This window comes from Eucyclogobius newberryi, unplaced genomic scaffold (assembly GCF_026437365.1).
Source record: "Eucyclogobius newberryi isolate DKJ021-1_F unplaced genomic scaffold, fEucNew1.0.hap1 SCAF_16, whole genome shotgun sequence".
NCBI lineage: Eukaryota > Metazoa > Chordata > Actinopteri > Gobiiformes > Gobiidae > Eucyclogobius > Eucyclogobius newberryi.
In genome coordinates, this window is record NW_027315790.1 from 12,273,520 (window position 1) to 12,301,267 (window position 27,748).

At 38.8% G+C, this 27,748-nt stretch overlaps 1 protein-coding gene across 1 annotated transcript; it reads right to left on the reverse strand.

Moving 5' to 3' along the window:
• Positions 1 to 465: 465 nt before the first annotated feature.
• Positions 466 to 14,783, reverse strand: LOC140362286 (immunoglobulin superfamily DCC subclass member 3). Its single transcript, XM_072448399.1, has 15 exons — positions 14,741 to 14,783; positions 13,112 to 13,234; positions 12,165 to 12,470; positions 11,833 to 11,977; positions 10,265 to 10,395; positions 10,026 to 10,163; positions 9,780 to 9,938; positions 5,347 to 5,512; positions 4,973 to 5,223; positions 4,732 to 4,896; positions 3,952 to 4,140; positions 3,747 to 3,860; positions 3,498 to 3,612; positions 3,284 to 3,398; positions 466 to 3,187 (listed from the first exon to the last, which is right to left on the reverse strand). Exons 1-15 carry the CDS (start codon positions 14,781 to 14,783, stop codon positions 3,125 to 3,127), a joined length of 2,223 nt encoding a protein of 740 aa, XP_072304500.1. The 3' UTR covers positions 466 to 3,124.
• Positions 14,784 to 27,748: the final 12,965 nt, after the last annotated feature.

Consider the following 27,748-nt stretch of genomic DNA (forward strand, 5'->3'; position numbering starts at 1 on the left):
ATTAGTAATAGCAGCTTTAGTTTGTTTGAGAATGTTTGTGTTTCTTGCACTGCTCTTTCAGATATGATGATTTACTTTTCCGATGTTTGTTTTCTATTGCTTGGAAATGCCAAAATGTGCGATCATTTGATGTTTTGCCTAACCAACATCATTAACATATTGTAAAATATATGTCACGACCAGACTGTTACTCTTTAATAGTTTCCTCTAATACCTTTTTTACGTGGGTCATTTCTTGGACCTCCTCCTACTCCTTTTTACTTCTGCTTTAGTCAAATTATTTTAAAGTAGGTCTAACAGTACTCTCACAATAAGAGTCTTACCTGAGTACAATTTAGTGCTACACCACACACACCTCTGAGTATAGGCTCCAGACAATTACAGTTGAAATTGACTAACTGTTTTATAATAATATCTAAATGTCATTATAAATAAGTCACACAGAGAAGATTCATTGAGGGTTTATTTGGTTTCAGGCATTTTGTTGAAGGCAACAGAGGAAGTACAACACAATCCAGACTGGGATGGGAGAAAAGCAGAGACTAAGCTTGACGCAGCATTTGTATGCCCTGTAAGTAACAATGTATACTTATCTTTTAGACTGTAAAACCAATTATATTAGCTTAATCATCAAAACAGTGTTTTCTGTAAGTGCCTACGTCAATCCGTGCACCACAGACTTGGTCTGTATGCACTTGTTTCTATGTTAAGTGAACAATGTATAGATCAAGTGCTAGTGTTGTTCTTATTATAGACTTCAACTAAAATTAACTTACAACCTAATGCTACAAAAATAAATAAACACCATGATAATCATGTCAGACTATGCCTGGTGACATAATTTCAGTCACAGCTTGGTCTCTGCTCCTCTCGTGTCACTGTGTTGTGATCTGGACCATGTTGAGGCTTTCCATTCTCCTTTGGCCATAACTGACCAGTGAAAATCTAAACAGTAAAGCACTTCATAACATTTTTCATAACTATTAAAGCATTGTTTCTCGTTGGTACAAGCTGCCAGTTTCTAAAAACCTAAACTTTTACATTTTTAAGCAGTTATTTCTTGTCATATAGTAAGAGCATTAAACATTTTGCCTTTAACAAAAAAATAATTCCACCCAAGTTCAAAGACAAAAACTCTGTTCTTACATACACAAAATATAACTTGTAGCATATTATAAAATCTAACAACAGTAACATTCATGACTTAGTTTGGCAACTCTTCAATGAACAGAAAAAACAGTAGACTCAAATGAAAATAGAAAGAAGAATTATTTCAAATAGATCTATTTCAAAACTAGTTAAAGCTCTACACACTTCACACTACAAAACCTAGAATTTATAGGTCTTTTATATCAAAAACACTTTTTGGTTTCATGTTTGTTTTTACAGCTTTATGGAGTAGAAAAAATAATGGAGAACCTTTATAAAACGTCACTGCTTTTGGAACAAACCTTTGAACAATCACTAGCCTCAAGGACAAGCTTAAAGCAAAACCCATTTTCTGTTAGCACAGACTGTTGTCTGTCAGAGAAAATGTGCGAATGCTTTCCTCAAGGTTTATTAAGGTTGTTTTGTGCTTTGGCTATGAATATTGTAGAGACCATGGATGCAAAAATAAATGGATTTTTGGTTACAATTCATCAGGCTACTATACATTTGGCAATTTGGTACCTGTTCCAAGGACTTTTGACATACATGGTCTTTTCAATATTTTCCCATTTCCTTATGGCCACTGTTTATTATGTTGTAAGTTATAATCTACAAAGACACTACTTGTTAAAAGGTTTCCAGTGAGATCGGAATCATTAGAAATATTTGGCTTGAGTTTAGTTAAAGCACTTTACAAAACTCTAACAAAGGGAAAGCTACTAGTCAATTTTATAAAAGATAAAAGAAAACCATCAAAACGTGTACATCTTTGGGTGTCACTTGGTTTTCGAGCAACATTTGTCTTTTTGGGAGGACTGACAGTGAAAAACATGCCTCGTCTGTGCAGTCAGGCACACATTCTCTTCCTTCACTTTCTAAGCTGCCAACTCACACTTGGCATGTATAGTATAGGGTTAATATGGCTTGTTGGTCCAGAAGAAGAATCGAGTTTTGGAGTCTCTTTCGTTTTTTGTGTTGTCAGGCGATACCCAACGTCAATGGCTTGAAATACACAGGAAGCACACATAGGTCCATAAACGGCCATCACATACTTCTTCTGTAGAATATAGGGTTGTATAGGTGTGTGTGGGAGCGTCCACACATTTGAAGAGCAGGTCAAAGTTTTCCTTGAGCAGAGGTGCTCAGGTTTGGAGAAAGACTCATCCATGTACAGTGCAGTGGGACAGTGGAGTCCTCTCATGGTGGTCATCAGAGAGCAGCAGACAGGCAAACACTGCGCACTGGCATTGGCACTGATCAGTAATGGCCTGTTGTATTTTTGTTTGAGGTAGGTCACAAGAACAAGCAGCAAAAAAGTATGGCTTTTCAGAATGAGGTAGCGTTCTTTAGAGATGAGCAGCAGTTAGGTGAGGAAGTAGAAATATGGCTTTAAATATTTTATACGGCAAAAGACTGTCATCCCCTAGAACAAAGGCCACTATGTACTATTCCCTTTCTTTTTGCAGAGACACTGAAGGCTATTTCAATATAATGCACTGCAATGCATTATAAAGTCCACATCAAGTGAGTATATTTGGCATCATTTTAAATATAGCACACATTTCACATGTCACTTTATCTGGAAACATCAGAATAAAAATATTATTTTGGTTAGGCGCAAACACCAGAGAAAAGGGACACTAGAATATTTGGTGCACACAAAGCACAGCTTTGACAGCTTTGTAGTCGGTTTAAAGGCTTTATAACATGCACATCTGCATGTGCACAGGCAATAGAGGCATTCACTTTGGTTTGAGGTAGAACTCGTCAGAGGGGAAAAGGTAGTGAAGAGTTGATGGGTACAGCTGAATGCTGTATTACTATTACTATTCTGCTTTGAATGAGAGTTGAAGTTAGCAGCATGAGCTGAGAAGAATATTCTCATGGCTCAGCAAAGGCTTAAGCTTACTATGGGGGTCATTGGTATCTGCAGAAGGGATAGTGAGGTATGGGGGAACTGTATTACTGATCAGTGTTAGCCAGTGCCAGGCAAACCTGCTGCGTTTCGCTCTATTACCACCTGACATTGTGCCACCTGCTGAAAAGATAGAAACAAATGCACACGATTATACACAAGCTGTGCTTTAACCTAGTGAGATTTGGCACATTAGTACAACTGTTAAATATTAAGTACCTGAGGTTGTGACTCCACTTTTGATGAATTAGCTCGATCTTTGGGAATCCCATTAAGTCCTGCATTTTCTCGGGGAACAGACCAGCTGTCTTGGGTTCCTTTATTGCAAAAGAGACTGCAAAAATATTTCCAAATATGAGTCCACATTCTTATTTTGAAGCAAATAAATATGTAACGTCTACATAAACATGAGATGACTTATAATAGTGGATACCTGTGGCGGTATCCAAACATGAGGAAGAGAACACAGAATATGATGCAGGCGGTGCCAATGTGAATACCGATGACAACACTGCCCAGAGAGGCGTCTCCCTCACGACACTGACATCCTATGACACACAATATCACATTTAAGAACATATCCAAAATATCTATAATTGATTCTAAGCACATAATCAAAACAAATACAACATAGAAAATATGTAAATTTGATCATTGCAAACACTACATGTACTCAACTCACCTGTGGTTTTGGCGCTGGGTCCTTCCTCCGACAGTGAGACCAGTCTTTTGGAGCAGTCACTCTCTCCGTTTCCGTTGTAGGCCACCAGCTTGATCTCATAGACTGCCTCACGTTCTACACAAGGGTCAAAATAAAGTTATTTAATTTGATCATGTACATAATATACAAGCAACTGTAAGAACATCATTTCTATTTACAGACTCACCCAGGTTAGTGATGGTAAAGGCATTAACATGGAAGTCAGTTTGGATGGGCCCCTGGAAATCGGCACTGGGGACCCTGCGGTAGTACAGCCGGAAGCCCTCGATCTTGCCTGGCTTAGAAGGAAGCTGCCACAGCACTTGCACAGCAGTAGAGTTCACAACTTTGGTGAAGTAAGTGGGGGCGCCGGGCACTGGACACATGAGATACATTTACAACATTATAGTAAAGTTACAACAGAGAAATCTTTATTAAGTAATCTTCTGCTTATTTTCTCTTCACTAGAATAAGCTAGCAGAAATCTTACATGTATGAGTTAAAAACATACATCCCCTTATTGTATTGTTTAGTTATGAAATGGTTTGTCACAATAACACATTACTACTCTATGCCACTGACACAAACACCCTAAAGCAGGAGCATCCCAATAAAACCTTTTCTAAATGTGTAATATCGTAAAAAAGAAAAACAAATTGTAATAAATAAATAAATAAATAGCAGAATAAAACGCTTAAGTACTCAATTAGTATCTATAATTAGATTATAAATGTTACATATTTGACCCTCTGCAGCTCAAATCTTATGGTTTTGCTCAAAGAAATCCCCATTAGTTCAACGGAAGTGTATACACAATAAATATTGACCCCCAAAAATATTGTTTAATGAATATTTATTGACCGATAAGTCGATCGTGACAGGCCTAGTTACGAGGAGAGATTTATCTACCTATGAACATGCACAGAGGAATCACAAAAACTAATAAATGTGTAAAACACTTCCAAACCTCCTCCTAATGTTGTAGCCACCACTGTGTTGGAATGGTCGCTGGCTCCCATTGGAGAGTAGGCCTTCAGGTAGATGGAGTAGGTGGTAGCTGGCTCCAGGTTTGTCAAGTCATGTTGAAAGTTTCCTTTACTTATGGCCTCCTGAAGCTCCATGTTGTCTGTTTCTATTCAACAAAGGTTTTGAATCAGATTACACATTACTTGTCATTTTTGCTATTTTCTGAAAGCGTGGCACCTTACCTCCCATCTTACGGACGTGCAGGACGTAGCCGATGATGCCGTCAGTGATGGCGGTTGGAGGCTGGTTCCACGTGAGCTGGATGGTGTTGCTGGACAGGACACTCGCAGTGAGGCTCTGGGGGGCCGCCGGGAGGTCTTTAGCCTGAGCTACAGCCAGACGAGCACTGGCCTGGTTCGTACCAGCGCCGTTCTCTGCAATGCACTGGTAAATGGCTTCGTCTTCAGAGCTGATACGGGTCAATGCCAGAGTACTACAAGAGCATAACACAAGTCACATTAGATTTCAGATAGTCATATCACAAGCCACCTTGGCACAATAGAAATAACCTTGTTCTAAAATAAGTCAAACTGAAACCAAGTGTGTAAACGTTTACCTGTTGTTGTTTGTCAGTTTAACATTGTTTCCAGGGACAAGCACTTTGCCATTCTTCAGCCAAATGAGGTGAGGCTCTGGGACACCCTGAGCCACACATGTGAACACAGCACTGCCTCCTGCTGGTTTAGACACAGACTGCGGCCATTGCAGGAATTCTGGGGGAGCTAAAGACATCAGAATATTGGACATATGTTATTAGATAGACTTGTTCAAATCATGTGAGTGCAAATACATGTTTAACATTAAAGTTTAAAATGCTATAATCTCTGGCATAAAACAAGTACAGCACCTGACATAATTATAACAATCAACTAATCAACTAATTTAGCTTTTTACTCGTTTGTGCTACTTCATTAAGGACCACTAGGTAACCAACTTGTATGTATTATCTGCAATAGAAACCCAAAATGCATAAACAAACAAACAAACAACTATTAATCTCTAAACGAGAAACTGCATGGTTCAATCGTTCATTCTGGTAGCACATCCAACAAAGAGACACTTAAAAGCAGAATAATCCATTGCTGCTGTGATGGATATGTTCTTATTGAAATGGGCATTTTTCTGCCACCACCCCCTTGTGGGGAGATGGTTGGGGGTCCAGGGTCATGCTGGGGGTTAGGGTCAATAGATCAATGAGATGCTAAGCATGGACCTGAGTAAGGAGCTTATGGACACAGCAAATATTGCAGAATATATGGTATTTTAGTGTCCCTGCTGATAGCCTCCTCTGGTGGGGAAAATTGAATAGTATCTTATGCAAAAGGACTTTGATGTCACAGACTCAGTCCCCAGGTTTTAAAGTTGATGTTTCAGGTTGTGTTAGGTTGCTTTGTGTTCATTATGTCTCTGGTGTGGAGCTGTCCACCCCTTCAGCTGCTCAGCTGTCCCGCTGCTGGACGTGTCAAGTGTCCTTAGCTGATTGTCCCTGTGTGGATCTATACTCAGTATTGATCTGTGATTCAGTTGACCTTGAATTTCACTCAGGTCGAATGTTGTTACGTTTTTTTGTTTGTGCTGTGCCCAGAGATCTATTGCAACTGACAATGTTTTGGTCACATGCACTTGAATCAATATTGCATTCACTTAAATAATATATTAAGGATCACTTTAAGCTTGTATCACAAGCATCACTAGCACAGTTGCCTTTAAGTCAGTATATCCGTATGTTCAGTACAAATGTATTATGACCATAAACGTCCTGGTTCATGGAAACAACCCTGGTGTTATATATATATATATATATATATATATATATATATATATATATATATATATATATATATATATATATATATATATATATATATATATATATATACAGTTTTGCCATTCCATTCTTATCATAGTATTAGACAGCACTTGGAAAAGCAGCTCATTGTGGAAGCGGGTAGACAGTTCCCCGCAGAGAGATCCAGACGTATTCTCTGGGTGTGGGAGAGACTCCTCATAAACTGTGAGAAATGAGGAAGTGGGATCTGCATTATAAAAGTTGTGCATCTCATCTGAGCGTATTGAGCGGCAGGCATATGGAGCAGGGGCGGGGGTACGGCCATATTTAACTGACCATCCTCTAAAGACCTGACCCTTCTTTGTGCATGTCTCGATTTGGTGCCCCCCCTGCCTGAGCTCATTCATCTCACAGCCGTCCTTAATTAACCCTGAGAGAAACAACACCCCCACCATGGGGTCAGAAGCACCCACACATCCACCCACTCCTTCTGTCACGGTCAGTGTCACCGCCGGCTGCAAGTCACTCTCACCCCTCACCCAGAATTACTACATTTTATCAACAAAAATATGTATCTTTCATGTGGCAGATGCAGCTTTGAAATGCAAAACTGTGGGAAAATGTTTATTTCAGTAGTTTGAATAAAAAATATTGTATAAATTAGTTATGCTTGGTTAATAAAAGCTCAACACTTTACCATATGCTACTCTCAGCACTACTAAACCTCAAATCTAATCTATTACCTATCCTACATGACACAACTAATATTTTCTTTCCAATTAGTTCACTTTTTTCCATAGACTAGACACTAGATGTGACAGTAACTTAGCTATAACAGCTTACACTGTTTTTGTAAAGTCAGACAATGTAGAGATAAACAGGAAAATATATAGGCAGTATTTTTCTTTGTATTGTGTTTTTTTTGGGAAGTATTTTAAGTAGTGGCAGTTTGGATTATTCGTTTGGTTGACCATGAATCAAACCCTAAAGGTCGTCTCTGTTCTGTTTCAAGCCCAATAATGAAGAAAAATAATCAATAAACAAATGCATATATTTGAGATCACCCCCACACTTTAGAAATATTGCACCAAAGGCAATGCCAATTGAGGATTGACAGAAGGAAGTATTTATTGATCCAGTCAAGACACCAATCACCAGCAACACAAGAGAAACTGATTAATACACGCCTGTTCTTTTTTATTGTTTCATTGGAGTGAAAGCTGATATAAGATTTTTGCATAATAACCTTTTTTATCTTGATTTTTGCACAAATTATCACCTCAAATCTGCAATTTGAAAGTTTGCTTGTCCACTTGAATGTCCAGTTTGAGTAATGTTGCTTTAGAAAACTTAGGGTTTGGCAAGATTCATTATCTGTTATTTTAAATGGCCTTTAAATATAATTAAATGTATTATTTTTTCATGCAAACATGTCTAATTCGGTTCTCTCCTGCAATAAATAATACGACAACATAAAGTGGAAACATTTGATTAGTGTTGGTTATTTCTGTATACATAGAGAGAAAGTATCTAGCAATAGTGGCTTTAAATTTGAGTATTATGTAATCATAATATTCATAAGGGATTTTTCCACCATAGTGTAATTTTAGTACACTAGTAGTTGCACTTCCTAGGGTTTTTAGAAGGAGCATCTGCTTCTGTGTTTTCTTACTCCTACTTAAGATGTAGTTTGAAGTAACAGTACTCTTACTTGAGTAATGTTTTGGTTATTCCTCTCTGATTAGTAAGTCTGTACTATATACAAAAACGTTATGTTGACAATATTAAATTATTCAAACATTTACGCTTCCTACACCTTAACTTAAAATATATATATATTTTTAGATTTTTTTAGATTTTTTTCTCTATACTTTGTAAATACCGGTGCCTGAATCTGTGCACTTTTCAATGTTTTGTCTGTCCGATTAAATGTACTCAAAAATGATCAGGTTTTAAATACGGTACATTTCTGATGCAGTCGTTTTTCCAAGTACATTTTTACTCTTACTTGAGTAATTATTTGGGTGACTACAATTTACTCTTAAGTAATATTATTTTGAAGTAATGTTACTCTTACTTCAGTACCTATCACTGACTTTTGAACTCTCCTTATGTACGCAAGACCACTACACAATTGTTCCTTAAATTACCCTTAATAAACTTCAATCAAACTTCGATCAAAGACAAAAAAAACAGGTGTGGCTCTAAAAATCAACATTGAGGGAGGAGAGGCACTCTGGGATGGAACCTGCTAATGAGTCACTCTCTGGATGGCCAATTAAAGGGCAGATAATGACAGAGAAATATGAGTAGGCCCAGTGTAAAGATACCGTGTATTTGATGGATGAGTCCACGTCACACAGGGCAGTGCATCCCCGTGCAACCCCCATATACAAACACAAACCGATCTCTGGCTGCTTAATTGTTGCAGTGAAATTGAGAGTGGTGTTGGAGTGGGGAGGGGCTCCAGCTGCTACCCCCACCCTGAGGGGCAAAGGTGAGGAGAGAAGGTGGAGCCTGACTATTGACCCTGTGCTGACTGCATACGGTTGTGTTATAGGGTGAATGTAATGAACAACTGCCCACGCTAAGGCCAATAAACCAAAGAGGTTATGTTCAGTTTAATTTTATAGAAGGTCCTTACTAAAAATCTGATTTCATAGCAAACAATTACTATTAAATTGGGTTATAACAAATATCACTTGACTGTGGTTAATATTGATGTTTGAGAAGTAGTATAGTATGGGCTTTGGTTGGTTTTTTGAAAGCAGACACTGTCAAGGTCACAATTATGCTCATTTTCAAGTGAACTTTCACAATATTACTCTTTATATCAATCAGTTTAATTATTAAGTTATTAAACTGATTGATATAACTAAAGAATATACTTTTATTTTCTAGGTTAAATGATTTTATAGACATCCTAAATAATTACAGACTTATGATGAACCTATATCAAGGAAAGTTAAATGTATTAACAGAAATGATTTATTTCCAGCTTTTATAAAAGTTAGTCTATTTATGGCTACAGACTAACCAATGTTTTATGGTTTTGGATTATTTTGGTCAACCTTGATTAAACCATGATTGGGGACCACACAACTACCTCAGGATTAAAGCCAAAATGAGAAAAAACAAGCTTTGAAACACCTTGCATATCTGGACAAAGCACATTGTATTATTTCTGGGTGCACTCTTACCTTGCACAACAAGTCTTCCCAGTGCAGTTCTTCTCATTCTGGTGCCAGGGCGGTTGGCAGCGCAGACATACACGCCTGAATGTTGCAGTGACACGTCTGAAATCATGAGGTTCCCTGTCCCGACAACCTGTATGCCTTCCACTCCGATAGACCGTCCATCTGAGGCACACCAGGCAGTCAAGTAAATGATCATGACACACTATTTGTTTAATTTCAGTTAAGTTAGATACAAAATTGCAGCAGTACCCAGCCTGCTCCAGGAAACTATGGGCTTTGGGTTTCCCGTGGCTATGCACTCTAAGATGGCGGTCTGATGGACAGTGAGGGTCAGATTTTGGGGTCCTGACAAAATTACTGGCTCCTTGTAGGTTTTTATAGCTCCACCTTTAAAAAAAAAAAAGAAATGTTATGTAGAATATGTCATTGTTTGTGTGAAAAAGTTAACATGTAAAATGTATAATGCCATGCTTTTAGAGTGTTATTACCAGAGACGTCGAGGGTAGCGTCGTGGCTGTAGCGGGTGTTAGCGATGTTAGCGGCCACACATCGAAACACACCAGCGTCGGCCTGTCTCACACCAGTCACCTGCAGGATGCCCATTGGGAGGAGAGTGTACCTGGAGCAGGGGAGATTTAATTTATACATTTGTGTTGGAACAAAATACCATGGGTTTCTGAGTGATGAAAAATTAGCACCATCGCAATTAACAAGTCAAACTAAGTATTCTATCTTTTGAATGGTCTAAGGTGCTCAACATGTCACCTATAGGAGATTGAAAACCATGAATATAGTACAGATATTTCAGTTTTACTTCAATTTCAAAATAATTTCTAGTTATACAATTAACCAATGTGATTTGAACTTGAACTTGAATCTACATCAGAAAAAGGTACTACTCAGTTGAATCATTTAAATGTAGTAACATTGTGTCACTAGATGATGTTAGTGTTCTGGAGTAATCTAATAAGACCAATTTGGTCTTTTTAAAGCATTAATTCATTATTCTTCTATCAGAACAGATTTTTGTAAAATAATGTTTATAAAAACTGTACAAATCAAAGACACAATTCTGAAAAAGACTGCAGGAAGTGAGCAGTGAAAGCTATGACAACAAACTAAATGAAGGGAAAAATCTCTATCCATGTCCTCAAGTCTAATTGTGAGATCCACTTCTTTGTTCATTCAATACTAACCTTAATAGAAGTGAATATTTTATAATACCATGTGTTAAAACTATTTCAGACCTCATAAGATGAACGTTGAATCTACATTCTCCAGCCTTTAGTCATTAAAGGGACAGAGATGGGATGTCTATGTCATGTTCTCTGTTCATCTGTGTGATGTGTACTTTGTCTGTGTGGCAGCCTGTGTGTCCAAGACAAATTTCCTCAAAGACAAATAGATTAATCTTGAATCTTGGAGGTGGACGGATGACAGTTACATGTTTCTGGGCCTGCAGGAAACACCTGACCTGAGTTAGACACAGAACTCATCTGCTACTGTGAAATGCTCTTAGAACTGGGCTAAAACAGCTCCTCTCACTCAGGCCTAAAAGGGACTTGTGGAGAGCATCCTCTGCACAGATTTGACCATGGTATGGGAACACAACACTGCAAGAGAGAAGGCACTCCAAAGAGTAATTCAGACTGCAGAGAGGATTATAGGGACTATAGGGAGAAAAATAGTTTATATAAACTATCAAAAATGAAAATAATCTACTCACTGCTCAAAAAGAGAAGGAAAGATCATAAAAGACTCGAACCACAAAACTGACTCTCAAAAAGTAAAACTTGTAATCTGTATAATATGGCTTCTAACTAGTGCTGCCTTATCAAATATGTATTACTAGTATTATTCCTATGCCTCCTTTTGGCGTTGAAAATCCCAAGCCTACTTGAATTATGTATTCACTGTGTATATTTATTTACTATATTTTTCACAAATGCACTTTTATTGTGCAGTTCAATTGTTTACCATGAACTCACATAGTTTGCAGAGCTCTGAACATAGCATCCACTTTATTTGTTTGCATAATGACAGTTGGTGTATTAACCTGTTGTCTGTGGTGTTAAGTGCGACTCTGTCTCTCTCCCAGATAATGTTGGCCTCAGGTACTCCGCAGATCTGACACTGAAAGCGGGCAACTCCTCCTTCGTCCACCTTCATGGACACAGGGTGAGTGTGGAACTTTGGAAGAGCTGGAAAAAAATATAATAAGTCAATGTCAGCGTAATCGCTCAGTCATCCAGATAGGTTTCAAAACTAAAATGTCTTTTCACAGACAAAGTATTTTTGGTTATTTGCTCTGTGTATATGGTTGTATTTCTATGATAACACAGTATAATATTATATTGGCCTTAAAGAGTAATTACAATGTTTACGTACATGCCATTTGGACTTTGGCTTTGCGACTGACCAGCAAGCCATATCGGTTTTGGACAGCACACTCGTACTCGCCCACATCTGAGTCACTGCCCTCTTTACGTTTCTGAAAATTCTGGATAAATAATGTGCCATTTGCCAGGATCTGAACCCTAGGACTGCTGGATACAGGCACACCATTCCTCCTCCACGTCACCATGATGGGCTCTTCTCCTTGTACCCGACAGTCCAGCAGGAGAGGGCGATCCCGCACTGCTATCACATCACTGGGCTCCAACAAGAACAACAGCTCTGAGGCAAAACACACACCTGCACACAACAACAAATATAACATTGGGTTATGGACATGTTCATACAAGTTATGGAGTCTTGAATAATGATATAATATAATAATATTCCAAACTTTTCCTGTAATATGTTATTTACAAGTAACATATATTAGTGAACTTGAACTTTATCATGCTAGCAGGTCTGTTGCATGCAGCATGGCAGACAGGCTAACAATGCCCTGAGTCTGAGCTGAGTGAGAACACTGAGAAACGGTGAAGGTCAATTTCACAAAATGTCTTTAGAAAGGGGGGCTGATTACGACAATAGTATTGTGTATGCTTATTTGCACCCCACCCCCTGCATCCTCAGTAAAGTCCTATGCTGCAGCACCCCAGTCCAAGGCCACCATCTGCCCCCTCCTGAGCACCTCCACCCCCTGGTCTCACGCAGTCCTTTCACTTTAGTTTCAGAGGTGACTTTCCCATGCCACACTTGTCCCCTCTCCTCCCTGACCTTTGTGACCCTTGCACTCGTTTGCTTTTCTCTAGCCTGTTTTGGTGCCTCTGTATGCAAATAAGGTGCAAATGCCTGTGTCTTTCTCACAGCTGTGAGGCAAACCCCTACTCTTGAACTTGTATGATTCATTATCAATGCCATTTTAAGCTTTTGCATCTGCTCACCCCGTCTCATCTCATTTGTGAGTTCAATGACAGCATCTATTGTCCTCTCCATCTTTTGATACCACTTCCCACACATCAGCTTGCAGCTGAACTTGGCTTTGGCCTGCAATGATTTTGACTCTCCTAAAAAAACAGTGACATCTCTACACTCACTATGTTGAATAGCAACTATGCACTGATTTCTGTGTTAGGATTTTTGGACACTTGCTAGTGAGAGTGATAAAGAACAGATTGACCTGACTAAAATTCAACAATTATTATATTGTATCAACAAATTTCAACTTCATATATATGAAGTATAAGTCATTCTGACTTGTTTCATTTGTGGTTATGAATTGGTGGTCATAAAGTTATATAAATATTATATAAAGATAGTTATATAAATATAATACAGTGGTCACTACAAATTACAATAAAGAAACCAAATTGCCTCTTGTCCAGAACAAATCTTAGGAACCTCATTCTAAGCCGATAACTAGTGTTACAAGTTATCTTGTGTTGCTTTGTTGTTGGCATCAAAATGCATCAATACAAACTACAACATCCTCCCAAACACCTCCAGGCCAAATGATTAAAAACAAGTTCCAACAAGCCATGAGCTACATGGGGCGTGATAAAGTGCTCAGCTCTCAGTGTGTTCAATATAAGGCTGCTATAATGAGATTTTTTAAACAAGCCAGTTGTCCAGCAACCCCCACCCAGCAGCCTCTTCATAATGCTGAGCCCCTTAGGGTCATGAGAGAGTCCAGGCCAAAAAGGATGGATGTGCAGATGAGGGAGGGGGCAGATTGTGTCCAGTCACGGCTGCACCCCCAACCACCCCACTGCTTTTGTTTAGGCCCATTTCACTTGAACTTCATAGTTTTGTGACCTCACATATGAACACCATTGTGGTGTTTTTCTTCACACATCTGTCTGCAAGGCCCAGTGTGATGTGTGACTTTAGGAGAGTCAGTGCAATATACAGTGTAAGTTTTGTTTCTAAGTGTGGTCTGATTCTAAAATACTGATGGACCCATGTCAGTTGTACATGGCCAGTCATGCTGTTATAAAACATATTAGTGTTTAACTGAGTAACCCTCTGGGTTCCCCTCCTTACCAGAATGGTCCCTGCACTGGAGAGAAGCACTTTGGGCTGTTATGCAAATATACAATTGTAATGGCAGTTGGGTCATATCTCAAGTTCAATGTGTCACAACATCATATCTTACAATTTTTCCCAAACTCATTACAACATTATCTGGTAGAACCAGTCCTTTGTTTAGAACTAGTCCTTACACCAGTTTGATGGTTGCAGAGTTATCCTGAGTGACCCCAAGCTAAATCCAGTTCATAGATGCTCAGTGGGTATAGTATCTATTCTGTGAAAATTTAAAAAAAAATGTCCATACAACTGGAAAGTGGACACAGAAATAACCTTAGCAATGCATAATGTTACAGTGCTATTTTGATCAAATTATTCAATCTAAATCTCACTCTCAATCTGGACCTTCGCGAACACTAGTTTTATGTTATAGTCAATAACCTGCACTTTACAGATAGAATTGAGATGTTGTCTATTATGGACATTTGGACACACAGGGTGCTCTCTTTACATATGTCCATTGTATGCAATATGCATTAGGATACCCGTCCTGGGCAGCTGTAGCAGGATTAGCCCTTGTGCACCCATCTCGAACACGTCCCCAATCTGAATACAGACTAGAGTAGTGTTATGGAGATGAGCATGTGAGGGTCAGGTCAGAGGGCACGCAGGAGACGTAGCTATTGTCTTTTTTTGTCCTTGCATTTCTGCGCCCCCATTACCATATCACCATGCTACAGCTGACCAGGCTGAGGCAGAGCCCAACCCCCTTGAAAGGTCAAAGGCCACTGACTCCTCGCCTCTCACTGTGGTCTGGGCTCAGGACGGGGGTTCGCTTTGTCTGAATGGCAAGACCTTACAAATTTTAAATATATTTCAATAACACTTGGATGTAGTAAAAGTATCTAATAAAAATTGTATTAGATACTTTTACTACATCCAAGTGTTATTGAATTGTGTTAAAGCAGCACAAATGCCAAATGTATAATTGGATTGACAGTACGGATCCATGATGTGTTTTTGGGATAAAAGTAAAAACTTGAAAATGGCAAGACACACCATCAATTAACAAGTAAGAGTAATAGTAACTGAAATTAAAGCAGTCAAACGTGCCAGTACAACAGTAAAAAGTAAACTAGTTGTGCAGTATGGCCAGTTAAAAGCACATAAAACATAAACATTCACAAATGGATATTTTGTCAAGAAAAGTTGCTGTTGAAAAGACAGAAGACATGAAACATTGCAAAAACTACCAGTGTGCATTAGTGACACAGAATCTGTTTGACAAGACTATGTTTAAGTAGTTAAGTAAATTAAGTGCTAAGTTTTGCCCAAATTGTCAATAGTTTTAACTTATCAGTGGTAACAATACAGATGAATAAAATGAGTGACTTACTGAGACAGTATAAAACTGTTAGGTAGGTTACACAGAGCCTAGGTATCATTTTGGTTCCTTTTCTTCAGTCTTCAGTTAAAGCTTCTTCACAAACAAATCGGCCAAATCAAATTGTTAATCCAATCCAAAAATGGTAGTCACAATTCTTCTTCAAAGTTCTTTGGTGGTAAAGCTAAAAAAATGTAACATATTTCGTTAAAGCATTGCTCCTGTTTTCTGCCTTGGTCCTGTGTTGGGGCCAGGGAAGGCTGCTGGTCATGTCCAAAGCCACTCTGAGAATGATGCGTGTGGGACACCTCTGCCGGGATACACGTCATTAGTTATTCAGCTTCATTGTTGTCACAGAACGGACACAGATAGCGTTCACCGGCCACGAGCAGGTCGGTCTCCTCTCAGCCAATCACAGCACAGCGTTTGGTGGAGGGGTGGCAGCTTGGCCGTGGCTCTGAGACAGGATTGATATTCATTTAATCAGAAGGGTGCTGTCCTCCCCCAACTCTCCGGACTGATGGACCAGCTGTGGCCGGAGCTGGACACTGCCCCTCAGCTGACACAGGGCCCAGGATAATGCACATACTGGGCTGTTACTGGAGGTTTTTGTTTGTGTTATTCGTATCATCAAAAAACACTATTCACATTTGATTGTTACAGTCTTTATGTGACCGGGTAATTTGTTTTTTTAGAACTTAGAGTAACTATATCCTTCAATCGCTGTGTGTGGCTGTGATTTCGTATCATTTATTATACATTTGACCCTATTGTTTTGAATCCTGTATAATTACAGAATTACAACAAATACAATTACACAGTGGTGGAAAGTTACAAAGTATGACAAAAGTAAAAGTAAAGTACTGTACTTAAGTCAAATGTTAATGTATATTATGTACATAACTTAAGTCAATTGACATATACATATACATTTGTGAATACGTTTTACTACCATTTGAGATTGTACTTTCTACTACACTACATTTATGAAAAGTGCATTCTGTATGGTTTTAGGAGCTTCATTTTTAGCAGGTTAATGGCGACGTCCTGCTTAAAGGCTTCAAGTTCAAGTCTTGGGTTTGAGCAAACCAAAATGTACATATAAAAAGTCTAGAAATATTATGAAATGGATTGAATAAAAATCAAGATAATGCTTAATCAAGATCATCACATTTCTCTCTTTCATCGTCTGCATGAGATACTTTTTACTTTTTACGTTTTACTGTAAAGGTAACAATTTTAACAAGTACTTCAATACTTTTACTTATTACTTACCAGTAAGTATATTCTATATGACACTTTTACTAGATACATTCAAACATAGTCAATGTGTTGCTCCTGTATTTGTACTTTTACTCAAGTAACAACTTCTTCGACAAATGCAATTACAAAAATGTGATTACCAACTCGTCATATATATAATTGTTTGATTTATTTATTTATCCATTATTTAACAAGATGATATATTTTTGCTTATTTTTTGTCATTATTATGCTTAGAAGATACCTTTAAAGTTGTGTGGATTGGAAATTGCCCAAGGAAGAAATAAAATACAATTGTTTTTGTATAGATGCAGATTACAATCATTGTCAGTGTAAAAAGCTTTTAGCATTTTCTATTAACAAAATTAACAATTAATAAAATGTACAGACATGAACCTTAATTCAGGATGTCCTAAAACAAGGCCCAAACTTTTGATGAATATTTAGAGAATTTTAAATGTTTTGGGCTAAGAGGAAACAACACTTAAGTTCAGTTCGGTTTCCTGCAAGTCCGATTTTGCAATGCTAGAATGAGGCCTTACTCGCTGTGTTAACGCTGATGACAGTAGTTTCACAAACTTGAGTCACTTTTCTCAATCCTCATCTGTGATGTAATTATTTTGAGTCCATCCCATCTTCCAAGGAATTGTCATCAGTTTGATCTGTTCCATGCTATTGCATAGTTTTACTTGTCTCATCAGTCACCACTGACATATATCGCTATGCCTACGTTCTTTATGAAAACTCAGACACAACACACGCAATACTCGTCTAAACTAATCCAACATGCTTAAACACACATTTGATCTAACCCTTTTCAATACTTAAAGCAACAGTATGTAACTTTCTAGAGTTGGCACATAATGTAAGGAGGAGGACGCTGCTCCAGGCCATATAGCCTATTTGTTAAAGATGTTAACACTCATTGCAAACATTGCTAGTTGTATGGGTTTTAATTAAATCGCTGTTTGTAAACTGTGAACCTATTCAACCTAGATGAAGTTTCTAGAATAATAAAATTACACATTTATAATTTATATATTTTGCTATTATTATTATTATCATTATTATTATTATTATTCATTGTTGTACGTTGTACCTAAACCCGAAAGCAAGTTCCTCGTTTGATCATTTTTGTTCACTGACAATGGCAATTGTCACTGATTCAGATTCTTCATTTATGTAAAATTATGTGACGTCAAAAGTACTGGAGTGTTTCCCAATGTCAGACAAAAAGTCGAGGAGAGGAAAACTGACTGTAGTTTGAAAAAAATTGGTTCAGCATGGACAGTTATGTAAATGTTTGTGAGCTGAAAGTATGAATGTGTTTTAATGGTTTTATTTGAACAAATTTACAAAACAAATAAAATGCAAACACAAAGATGGAACTCTCCCATGGATAAATAATGAAATAAGAAAACTTATGAAGAAGCGAGATTTTGTCTTGAGGAAATTCTTACACTCTAAACTTAATACTGATCACTTAGCCTTCAAAAGTTTAAGAAATAAAGTTGTTCAAGAATTGAGAAAAGCACAGGCTTCACATTACACCAATCTCATAGGCAATGCAAAGGGTAACACTAGATCCCTCTGGAAGCACTTAAACACACTCACTAATAAAACATCTAGGCCCAAAGGAATTAGAGAACTCATCATAAATGGAAAGAGCACTAATGACAGGGCAGCTATGAGTGAAGGACTAAATTCTTACTTTGTGCAATCAGTAGTAGAACTAACAAAAGATTTTAAAGAAACTGTAGGCAAGAATGGACCATCTCTCATGCCTCCTGCTGATTCTTTTTGTATAGAGGAGACAAATGAGAGTGAAGTCACACAAATTATGAAAAAACTGTCAAATTCCAAATCGAATTACATCTATAATATGAATTGTCATTTTCTAAAATGTTACAGTAGCGCACTAGCTAAACCGCTGACACACCTTATCAATTTGTCAATACAAAATTGTAAATTTCCCTCAGGCTGGAAAAAAGCAGTGATTGTACCAATATTCAAATCAGGAAGCCCAGATGTGATGGTCAACTATCGGGCCAATATCAATTCTACCCATATTATTGAAAGTTATTGAGAAAGTCGTAGCAACACAATTAAATGATCACTTGGAGGCCAAACAGCTCCTCCACGCACAGCAGTTTGGTTTTAGATCCGGATATTCAACCGAAATGGCAAACTGCTGCTTTATTGAAAACGTAAAAAAGGCCCTGGACAGGGGTCAGGTGGTAGGAGCGGTATTTCTCGATCTTAAAAAAGCCTTTGAAACGGTCAATCACCACCCACTTTTATATAAAATGTCATTTTTTAACATCTCTCCTGAGGCAGTGGCTTGGTTTGCCTCATTTCTTCAGGGTAGGGAACAGTGTGTTAAGGTGGCTGGGAACAAATCTTCATCCCTCAACATCAGTATGGGCCTACCTCAGGGCTCCATATTGGGACCGCTACTGTTTAGTCTCTTTATAAACGACCTGCCTTTGATCTGTCCAAGTGTCCGCTGCCAACTTTATGCGGATGATGCAGTTTTTTATGCACCCGCCAAGACACCGGAGCAGGCAGCAGAGATCTTGTCTGCATGCATGGCTGAGGTTAGTCAGTGGCTTACTCAAAATAATTTGGTTCTAAATCTCACAAAGACAGTTGCCATGTGTTTTTCCATTAAAAAAATAAATAATTTGGACCATAAATTTCAAATCAATCTTCAAACTGAAAAAAATACAGTTGGTTGACGAATTCAAATATCTTGGGCTGGTACTAGACCCCCAACTCAAATTTGACAAACACATCAAGAAAATATCCAAAACAATCCAAAGAAATCTAAATTGTTTCAAACTAATCAGACACTACATCCCAAACCAAGCGGCCCTGCTGTACATGCACGCTATGATATTCTCTCACATCTCATACTCTATGACAGCATGGGCCCAGGCAACTCCCTCAGCCACAAAGAAAATCGGTTCACTTTACAACCAAGCTATACAAATTATGGATAGAAAACCTGTCCGATTTCATCACTGCCACATTCTCAAGAATTATAATTTATTAAGTTTTGAAAGTTTCAGTAATCTGTGTTTTCTTAAATTATGTTTCAAATGTATCAATAACTTGGCCCCTGAACCGATCAGGACATTCATACAGAGACTAAACAGCAGTGGAAGAGGCTCCTCAAACCAAAACTGTCAAATCCCACAGTGCAGGACATCATTTGGACAATCTTCCTTCTCTTTTAAGAGCGGAAACCTCTGGAATTCATTACCCCCTGAAATAAAGTGCATCACGGAGGCAAATATGTTCACCTCCAGACTGAAGGGCTGGCTGAAAGAAAATCAAAAGTGTACCCACCTGTAAGTGTTATGAATGTGTATGAGTGACGTGTATGAGTGAAGAAGAATGAGTTGTGTAGATGTGTATATTTATCACTGATTTATTTTAATGGAAATGTGTTTTAATGCCTTCTATATATATAGAATTATCTATATATCTGTGGGCGGATTTAGAAAAGCCCAACCAAGGACAGAAGTTAAAAATTAGCTCTGGCTATAATCTTTGTGTGCATCACATCGGCTGCAAGCTCTGTTTGTAGCTATGTATGATTGCATTGTCCCTGTCAAATAAATAAAATAAACAGCGTCTTGGATGGTGTGCTGTTTGGAGCACTATGGACCTATATGCAATGGAAGTCTCACTAAGACCTTTGCTGTTGATATGGTATATACTTTATTAGTCCTGCAGGGAAATGAATCATCTGCATTTGACCCATCCTTCGGTTCTGCACAGAAAGTCCAAGAACCTTCTTGCTAAGGTGAGAATCGACTGTTCTCATTGGCAATTTTTTTTTTTTTTTTAATAGAATAATTCCTTTTCTCAGGGTCCATAATATCTGACCATCTAACTCCCAAAGTGGAATAACCCATCAGCTTGCTGGACCCAATATTTTGTTTATTTTTGTTAGTCTTCACTCTTTGGTGAAGTGTTGGTAAATGGTCACATTTTTAAAGCACTCAAAGCACTCACACACATTTATACCAGTGTACGCAGACACTGAGGGCAAGGCGGGTTAAGTGTCTTGCCCAGGGACAAAACAACAGTATAAAACAGTATATGTTGGTAATGGTATTAGTTTGGGCAAACAATAAATACCCTGTTGACAATTAGGTATTGATACAGAGACGTGTGTCATGATACTTTCAAACAACATAAATTCATGATAGAAAGATGACTAACCTGCTGCATTAAGGCTGAATCTGCTGAGTTGAAAGGGTGAATTATTCATAGGACAATTGTATTATTATATTAATGCATTTTGTTATTCTACATCTACATAGTAAAAACATCAACATCAAACTCTGGTCTTAAAGGATATCAGGACATATATCACGTATTGGGATAGTTATTGTATCGTCAGATACTAGGCTATACCCCGCCCTAATAGGGATGATATGAAATTTTGAATATTGTGATATTACATGCGCAATGCAGTTTCATTGCAAGGGAAGGCAGACAGAGATTGTGACTACTTGCTACCATCAAGCGACTTGAACACTGAGTGTGGATGCTCTGTAATGATGAAAGAGACAAGACGGGAAGAGTGGAAGCAGAAGTAAAAATATCATTTACCAACTGTTGTATGTTCTCTTTTATACTGCCATATTGGCCTAGACAATATTTAATTTAACATTTGCACATTGCGATATAAAAAGAGGTGAGCTTTTTAAAAGATTTTAACACTTGAACCCCACATCTGAACCCTGAAGAAAAAAAAGAAAAAAACATTTAAGCGTCATAATAGAGTATGAGTATTATACTCATATAACAATATACACAGAAACAATAATCACAAATAGGCCTAGTATTGTGAATAATGTTTTGAACATTTTTACTAAAGGTGGTATGGACGATTTTTTTCAGCAAATTTTTTATCATATTTCCTCGTGGCGTAGATAAATCATTTGTCCTGCCACGAATCAATCATAAAAAGCACCTACCGCTCACCTGCAGCCGCGTCAGGCTCGTCCCCACGTTTCCACGTGCCTAAGCGCATGGATCTATCATAATATAGTTCCCTCAGTGTACGGGGCAAAATGAAGACGGAGAAAGACAGTTCGAGCTGACGCAGAAGTGGACAGAAATCTACGGGAGACGAGAGATGCGATGCGCTCCGTTGCGCTAATAAACAAACGCACGTGTGTGTTGTATCAGTCCGCACGGGGGAGTGCGCATGCGCACTTCCACCTGCGTTCTCAAATCGCCGAAAAATCTTCCATACCGCCTTTAATATCAATACAATCCAAAATCTAATCACAATACTTTGCGATTAGATTTTTTACAACAATGTGCAGCCTTGCTTACTGTAGGTATATCATTTAAAATAAAATAAAATCTTGAAATGCTGCAAAAGAGCTGATTAATAATACAAATGGACTGGAGAAAATGTATGTTGCACTCTGTAAAATGTTTACAGTGCTTTCAAATGTGTATGATTTTTAAACCTCAACTAATAGGCCCACATCCAAACGAGCTGTAAAACAGCTGCAGAACATCCAGAACGCTGCTGCTCGGGTCCTGACTAGAACCAGGAAGTACCATCACATTAGTCCTGTTCTCAGGTCTCTGCACTGCCCCCTGTGGCTCAGAGAAGAGACTTTAAAGCTCTCCATGGCCTAGCACCAAAGTACCATATGAACCATCTCGGACTCGGACCTCAGGGACCGGCCTCCTACAGGTGCCAAGAGTTTGGACGTTAATGAGTCACTTTTTTTTAGTAGAAAATATTAAATTTAGTGTTAAATGATTTTGTAAAAGTTATTTGAATTTCAAGTCTCCCTTTGTGGCATATTTTACCTGATATCAGTGAGTGAATCTGATCCTTCATTAATTTAATTAATCAATGATATATGGTTGTATTTCCAACTGTATGGACTGTCCTGACTCAGGTTAACTCAATTCCACTTATTTTACTGTGAGTTCGAGTCTTCTCTGCAGCATCTCTTACAACTGAATCTTTTTCTACAATTAAACACTCCTGGATGAATGAGGGATTACACCGACTATCATCTTTACAGCCAACAAGGCAAATCCACTGTAACATGTTCAGTTGACCTGGTACATGTCCAATGCCAAATGTTACACAATCTGATCTTTACTGCATGGAAGTGTCTATGATAATGTATTTGGTTGACATCAAAAATATCATTCTATTCCAAATATGTACCTTTTTTTTCTGTATAAGGCATGTGCTCATGTGTATTGTGTGTATATGAGAATAAAAGGAAACTTTTGCATTGTTGATTTGTCACTAACATTAGTAAACTAAATGCTAAATGCTGTTGCACAATCATTGTCTAAAATGTATTAAAAAGCAGACCATTTTAGCTTAAAAATGCCAGGACAAATGAGCCAAAGTGTAATTTGAGCAATGCTTTTATTTTGTAACTAAATACTCTAAAACCATGTTTCTTTGACCAAGGATATATATTCACAACTATATAAGCAGTACAATGTTACTTAATTAATTCAGAACAGAAAATGGTTACAACCTTATTTTACTGTGATTGCTCCGCCAATTAATCATCATCAGAACAATCAAAACATCTGAAACTACGGTGCGTGCTTAAGGTGCTTATGTTGAGGTCCATGCAGATCCAGCCGCTCTGCACGGTTAGAACATCAAATGCCACAAATACCACCTCTAAAGACAGACAAAGTGAGAGCACTGGAGGGAAGCTAAATCCAAATTACTTGTCAGTTTTTTTCATTGAGCGACCCTGAATTCTCCATGGCAGGTGCCCAGCAAAGCTCATCTCCCAGGGACAGAGCACAAAGAACCAAAGCTGTGGATAAGAGAGGAGCTGTAGACATGAGACTGTGCATATGCTCCCTGTGCTTTGTTTAGCCTACTTCTTTTTGTCAGTCAGAGGTAGAGCAGTGATCACTGTTTGAAGACGCTAGACAGAATAGGTTCAAAGTCCCACTGTCATTGACGAGACTCCAGCATAAAGCTTCCCTAGTGGGCACTTGCCATGGGGCATTCAGGGTCACTCCACGAGGAAAACATTGATAAGTAGAAAATAATTTTGATTTGGCTGTCAACTTTGGAACATAATGTGCGGAGTATGAACTGGAAACACACCCCAAAAGGTGATAGAGAATGACTGGTCCAAGATCCTGTGGGACTTCCAAATACAGACTGACAGAATGGTAATGGCAAACCAACCAGATATTGTAGTGTATAAACAGCAGAGGAAAGCTGTTGTGGTTGACGTAGCAATACCATGTGATGGCAACATGACAAAAAAAGAATGCCTGGAGAAATACCAGAGGCTCAGAGAAGAGCTGGCAAAGGCTTGGAAGGTGAAGGCAAAAGTGGTGCCCGTGGTCATCGGAACACTCGGGGCAGTGACCTCCAAACTGGAGGAGTGGCTACAGCAGATTCCTGGAAAATCCTCATCCTCAGTCCAGAAAAGAGCAGTGCAGGAACAGCAACGATACTGTGCAGAACCCTCAAGCTCTCTGGACCTGAGCTTAGAAAAAGGGATAAGACATGCAAAGGGTGAGAAGGGAATATTTGAGTGTCTGCGTAATGATTACTCAGACACTATATGTTCTACTGTTTTTGAGTGTCTGCGTAATGATTTTCCATTTGGCGCGTTTCAACTACTTAACGCTTTAACCGATTTCAACAAGTTATACCTGATTGTGTGAAATTCATGTGCAATCTATGTGCTGTCGTGACACATATTCATGTGCAATTACTGTTGTGATCACATGCAATGGTATTTATGTATTTATTTGTCTATGGGAGTTTTTATTTATTATAGGAGATCTTCTACTGAAAGTGTTTTTCAGACTTCCTATAAGTGATCTGTTCTTCTGGATCTACCTCTGTATCTACCTGCGTTGCACCAATGAAATTTCCCCATGTGGGACAATAAAGGAATATCTTATCTTATCTTATTACGATCGCTTTCACAGTATTACGTGTGCTATTACTTTTGACATTTGAACAACTTGTACTTTTTGCAGTATTTTCAAAAGTGCTCTCCTCCTGAGGAGACTCGGGTCTTTTGGAGTGACAGGGCCACTCCTGAAGACCTTCTATGACTCTGTGGTGGCATCAGCTCCTGTAGGTGTGGCCTGCTGGAGCAGCAGCATCACAGAGAGGGAGAGGAGGAGGATGGACAGAGTCATCAAGAAGTCCAGCTCCGCCCTGGACTGTGCTCTGGACTCGGTGCAGGAGGTGGGGGACAGAAGGGTACTGGCTAGATTCACATCTATGCTGGACCATGAGTGTCGCCCCCTGCAGGACACTCTGTCCGCTCTGGAGAGCAGCTTCAGTGACCCTCGCTGTGTGAAGGAAAGGTTTCGCAGGTCTTTCCTTCCTGCTGCTGTCAGACTTTATAACAAACACTGTCCTGAACACTCGCAATACTGACCTAACCATGTGCAATTCCGTTATATGTGCAATTACTGTCGTGATTCATGTGCAATTACTGTGAAATTCATGTGCAATCCATGTGCCGTCGTGACACATATTCGTGTGCAATTACTGTCGTGATCACATGCAATGGTATTTATGTATTTATTCATTTATGTATTTATTTTTATCTTTATTATTTTTCCCCTCCATCCCTTGTTGGGAAATGGGAGGTTTTGTCTATAGGAGTTTTTGTTTATAGGAGATCTTCTACTGAGAGGGTTTTTCAAACTTCCTATAAGTGATCTGTTCTTTTCTTCTGTATCTACCTCTGTATCAATGAAATTTCCCCATGTGGGACAATAAAGGAATATCTTATCTTATCTTAATCTTATCTTACTTTTGTTGTTGTTGTTGTTGTTTTATGGCGGTCGGCATCCGAGTGTTGCATTACCGCCAGACTTTATTCCTCAGACGTTTCGTAGTCTTTCCCCAGAATGAATGGGGCATTAGAATTATTATTCTTTAGACTTTATTCTTTAGGCTTTATTCTTTAGGCTTTATTATTTTAATTTTTTTCTTTAGACTTTATTCTTTAGACTTTATTCTTTAGACTTTATTCTTTAGGCTTTATTATTTTTATTTTTTTCTTTAGACTTTATTCTTTAGACTTTATTCTTTAGACTTTATTCTTTTAGACTTTATTCTTTAGGCGTTATTCTTTAGGCTTTATTCTTTTTACTTTTTTCTTTAGACTTTATTCTTTAGACTTTATTCTTTAGGCTTTATTCTTTAGGCTTTATTATTTTTACTTTATTCTTTTTACTTTTTTCTTTAGACTTTATTCTTTAGACTTTATTCTTTCTGCCACAACTCGGGTATTTTTGACCCCCTGAAAGCAATGGAAGGAGTACTTTTACGGACTACGACAGAGTCTGAGGACTACGAAAAGTCTGAGGAATAAAGTCTGGCGGTAATGCAACAATTGGATGCCAACCGCCATAAAACAACAACAACAACAACAACCAAAGCAATGTAAGAAGAACTTTTAAGGACTACGACAAAGTCTGAGTAAAGTCTGGCGGTAATGCAACACTCGGATGCCAACTGCCATAAAACAACAACACCAACCAACCAACCAACCTGAACATTAATGAAAAGTCGCTGTCACCGAGGCTCTCTCTTTCTCTCCCTGCTCAGGTCTGCGTTCAGCACAATCTTGCAATTTGTCAGGACAAACTACTATTTGAATCTGAAACTACGCAATCATCAACGGTGAATTACTGAGCTCCATTTGGTATGCCGCAAAACACAGCAGAAAACATACACGGGTGGGAAGGGGTTCGTGAGGGAAGGCGAGAGCCATCATCGCCGCTAGCGCAGCTTTAATGTAATTTGTTGTCAATTAAATCTGACTTTTTATCTTAAGTAGTACCACCAGTACTACTTACACACATGTAATACCACCAGCACTACTTACACACATGTTGTACTTTTACGCAACAACGCAGACACTCGCAATGGCTGATATTATCTAGTTATATATAGATATAAATAAATGTATATGTATATTTTTTAAACTCTTCCCTCCACAGGCGGTCTCTGTTCATCCCCCTTCAAGCTCGGGTCCTCTACCAGAGGCCTGGGAGGTCTTCTGAGGACACGCCTCACTCGATGTAGGTATTTGGCCGTAGCCGCTTTCCTTGTTACCTCTTCAAAGTTGCCATTTGCCTGTGGGATTCCCAAGTACTTGCAACTGTCCTCAATGTCTGCTATCGTTCCTTCTGGGAGTGAGACCCCCTCTGTGTAGTCACCATCCGACCACACTTCTAGTCCGAATGACATTCCAATATCTGAGCTGTAGATCCTGGTGGTGTGGATCAGGGAGTCAATGTCCCGCTTCCTCTTAGCATACAGCTTGATGTCATCCATGTAGTGGAGGTGACTGATGGTGGCCCCATTCCTGAGTCGGTATCCATAGCCAGTCTTGTCGATTATTTGGCTGTTGGGGTTCAGACCTATGCAGAACAGCAGTGGGGACAGAGCGTCTCCTATGCCACATTTGACAGACACTTGTGCAAGTGTCTTGCCATTGGCCTCAAGGTGGTTTTCCACAACTTCATCGAGTTCCCTACGAAGGCCCATTGATCTTGTACAACTCCAAGCATTCAATAATCCAAGTATGTTACATTGAGTCGTATGCTTTCTTGCAACCAATCCAATTGGTGTGTCGGGTTTTACAGTCCCATGCAATAGGGCGCATAATATAGGGGGAACACACACAGACACGCTCACACACACAGACACACACACACAGACACGCGCACACACACACCCGCGCGCACACACACACACACACAGACACACACAGACACACACACACAGACACACACACACACACACACACACGCGCGCGCGTTGGTGATTAAACATATTTGGCCAGGGCCATGGATCCAGGACACGTGAAGGCCACGAGTGCAGTCAC

Coding starts and splice junctions, on each gene's coding strand:
- LOC140362286 (XM_072448399.1), bottom strand. CDS start 14,783: ATGGGTGCACAAGGGCTAATCCTGCTACAGCTGCCCAGGACGG. Junction 11,978..12,164: donor AGCCAAAGTCCAAATGGCAT/GTACGTAAACAT, acceptor ATTTTTTTCCAG/CTCTTCCAAAGTTCCACACT. Junction 3,399..3,497: donor ATGTTTGGATACCGCCACAG/GTATCCACTATT, acceptor ATATTTTTGCAG/TCTCTTTTGCAATAAAGGAA.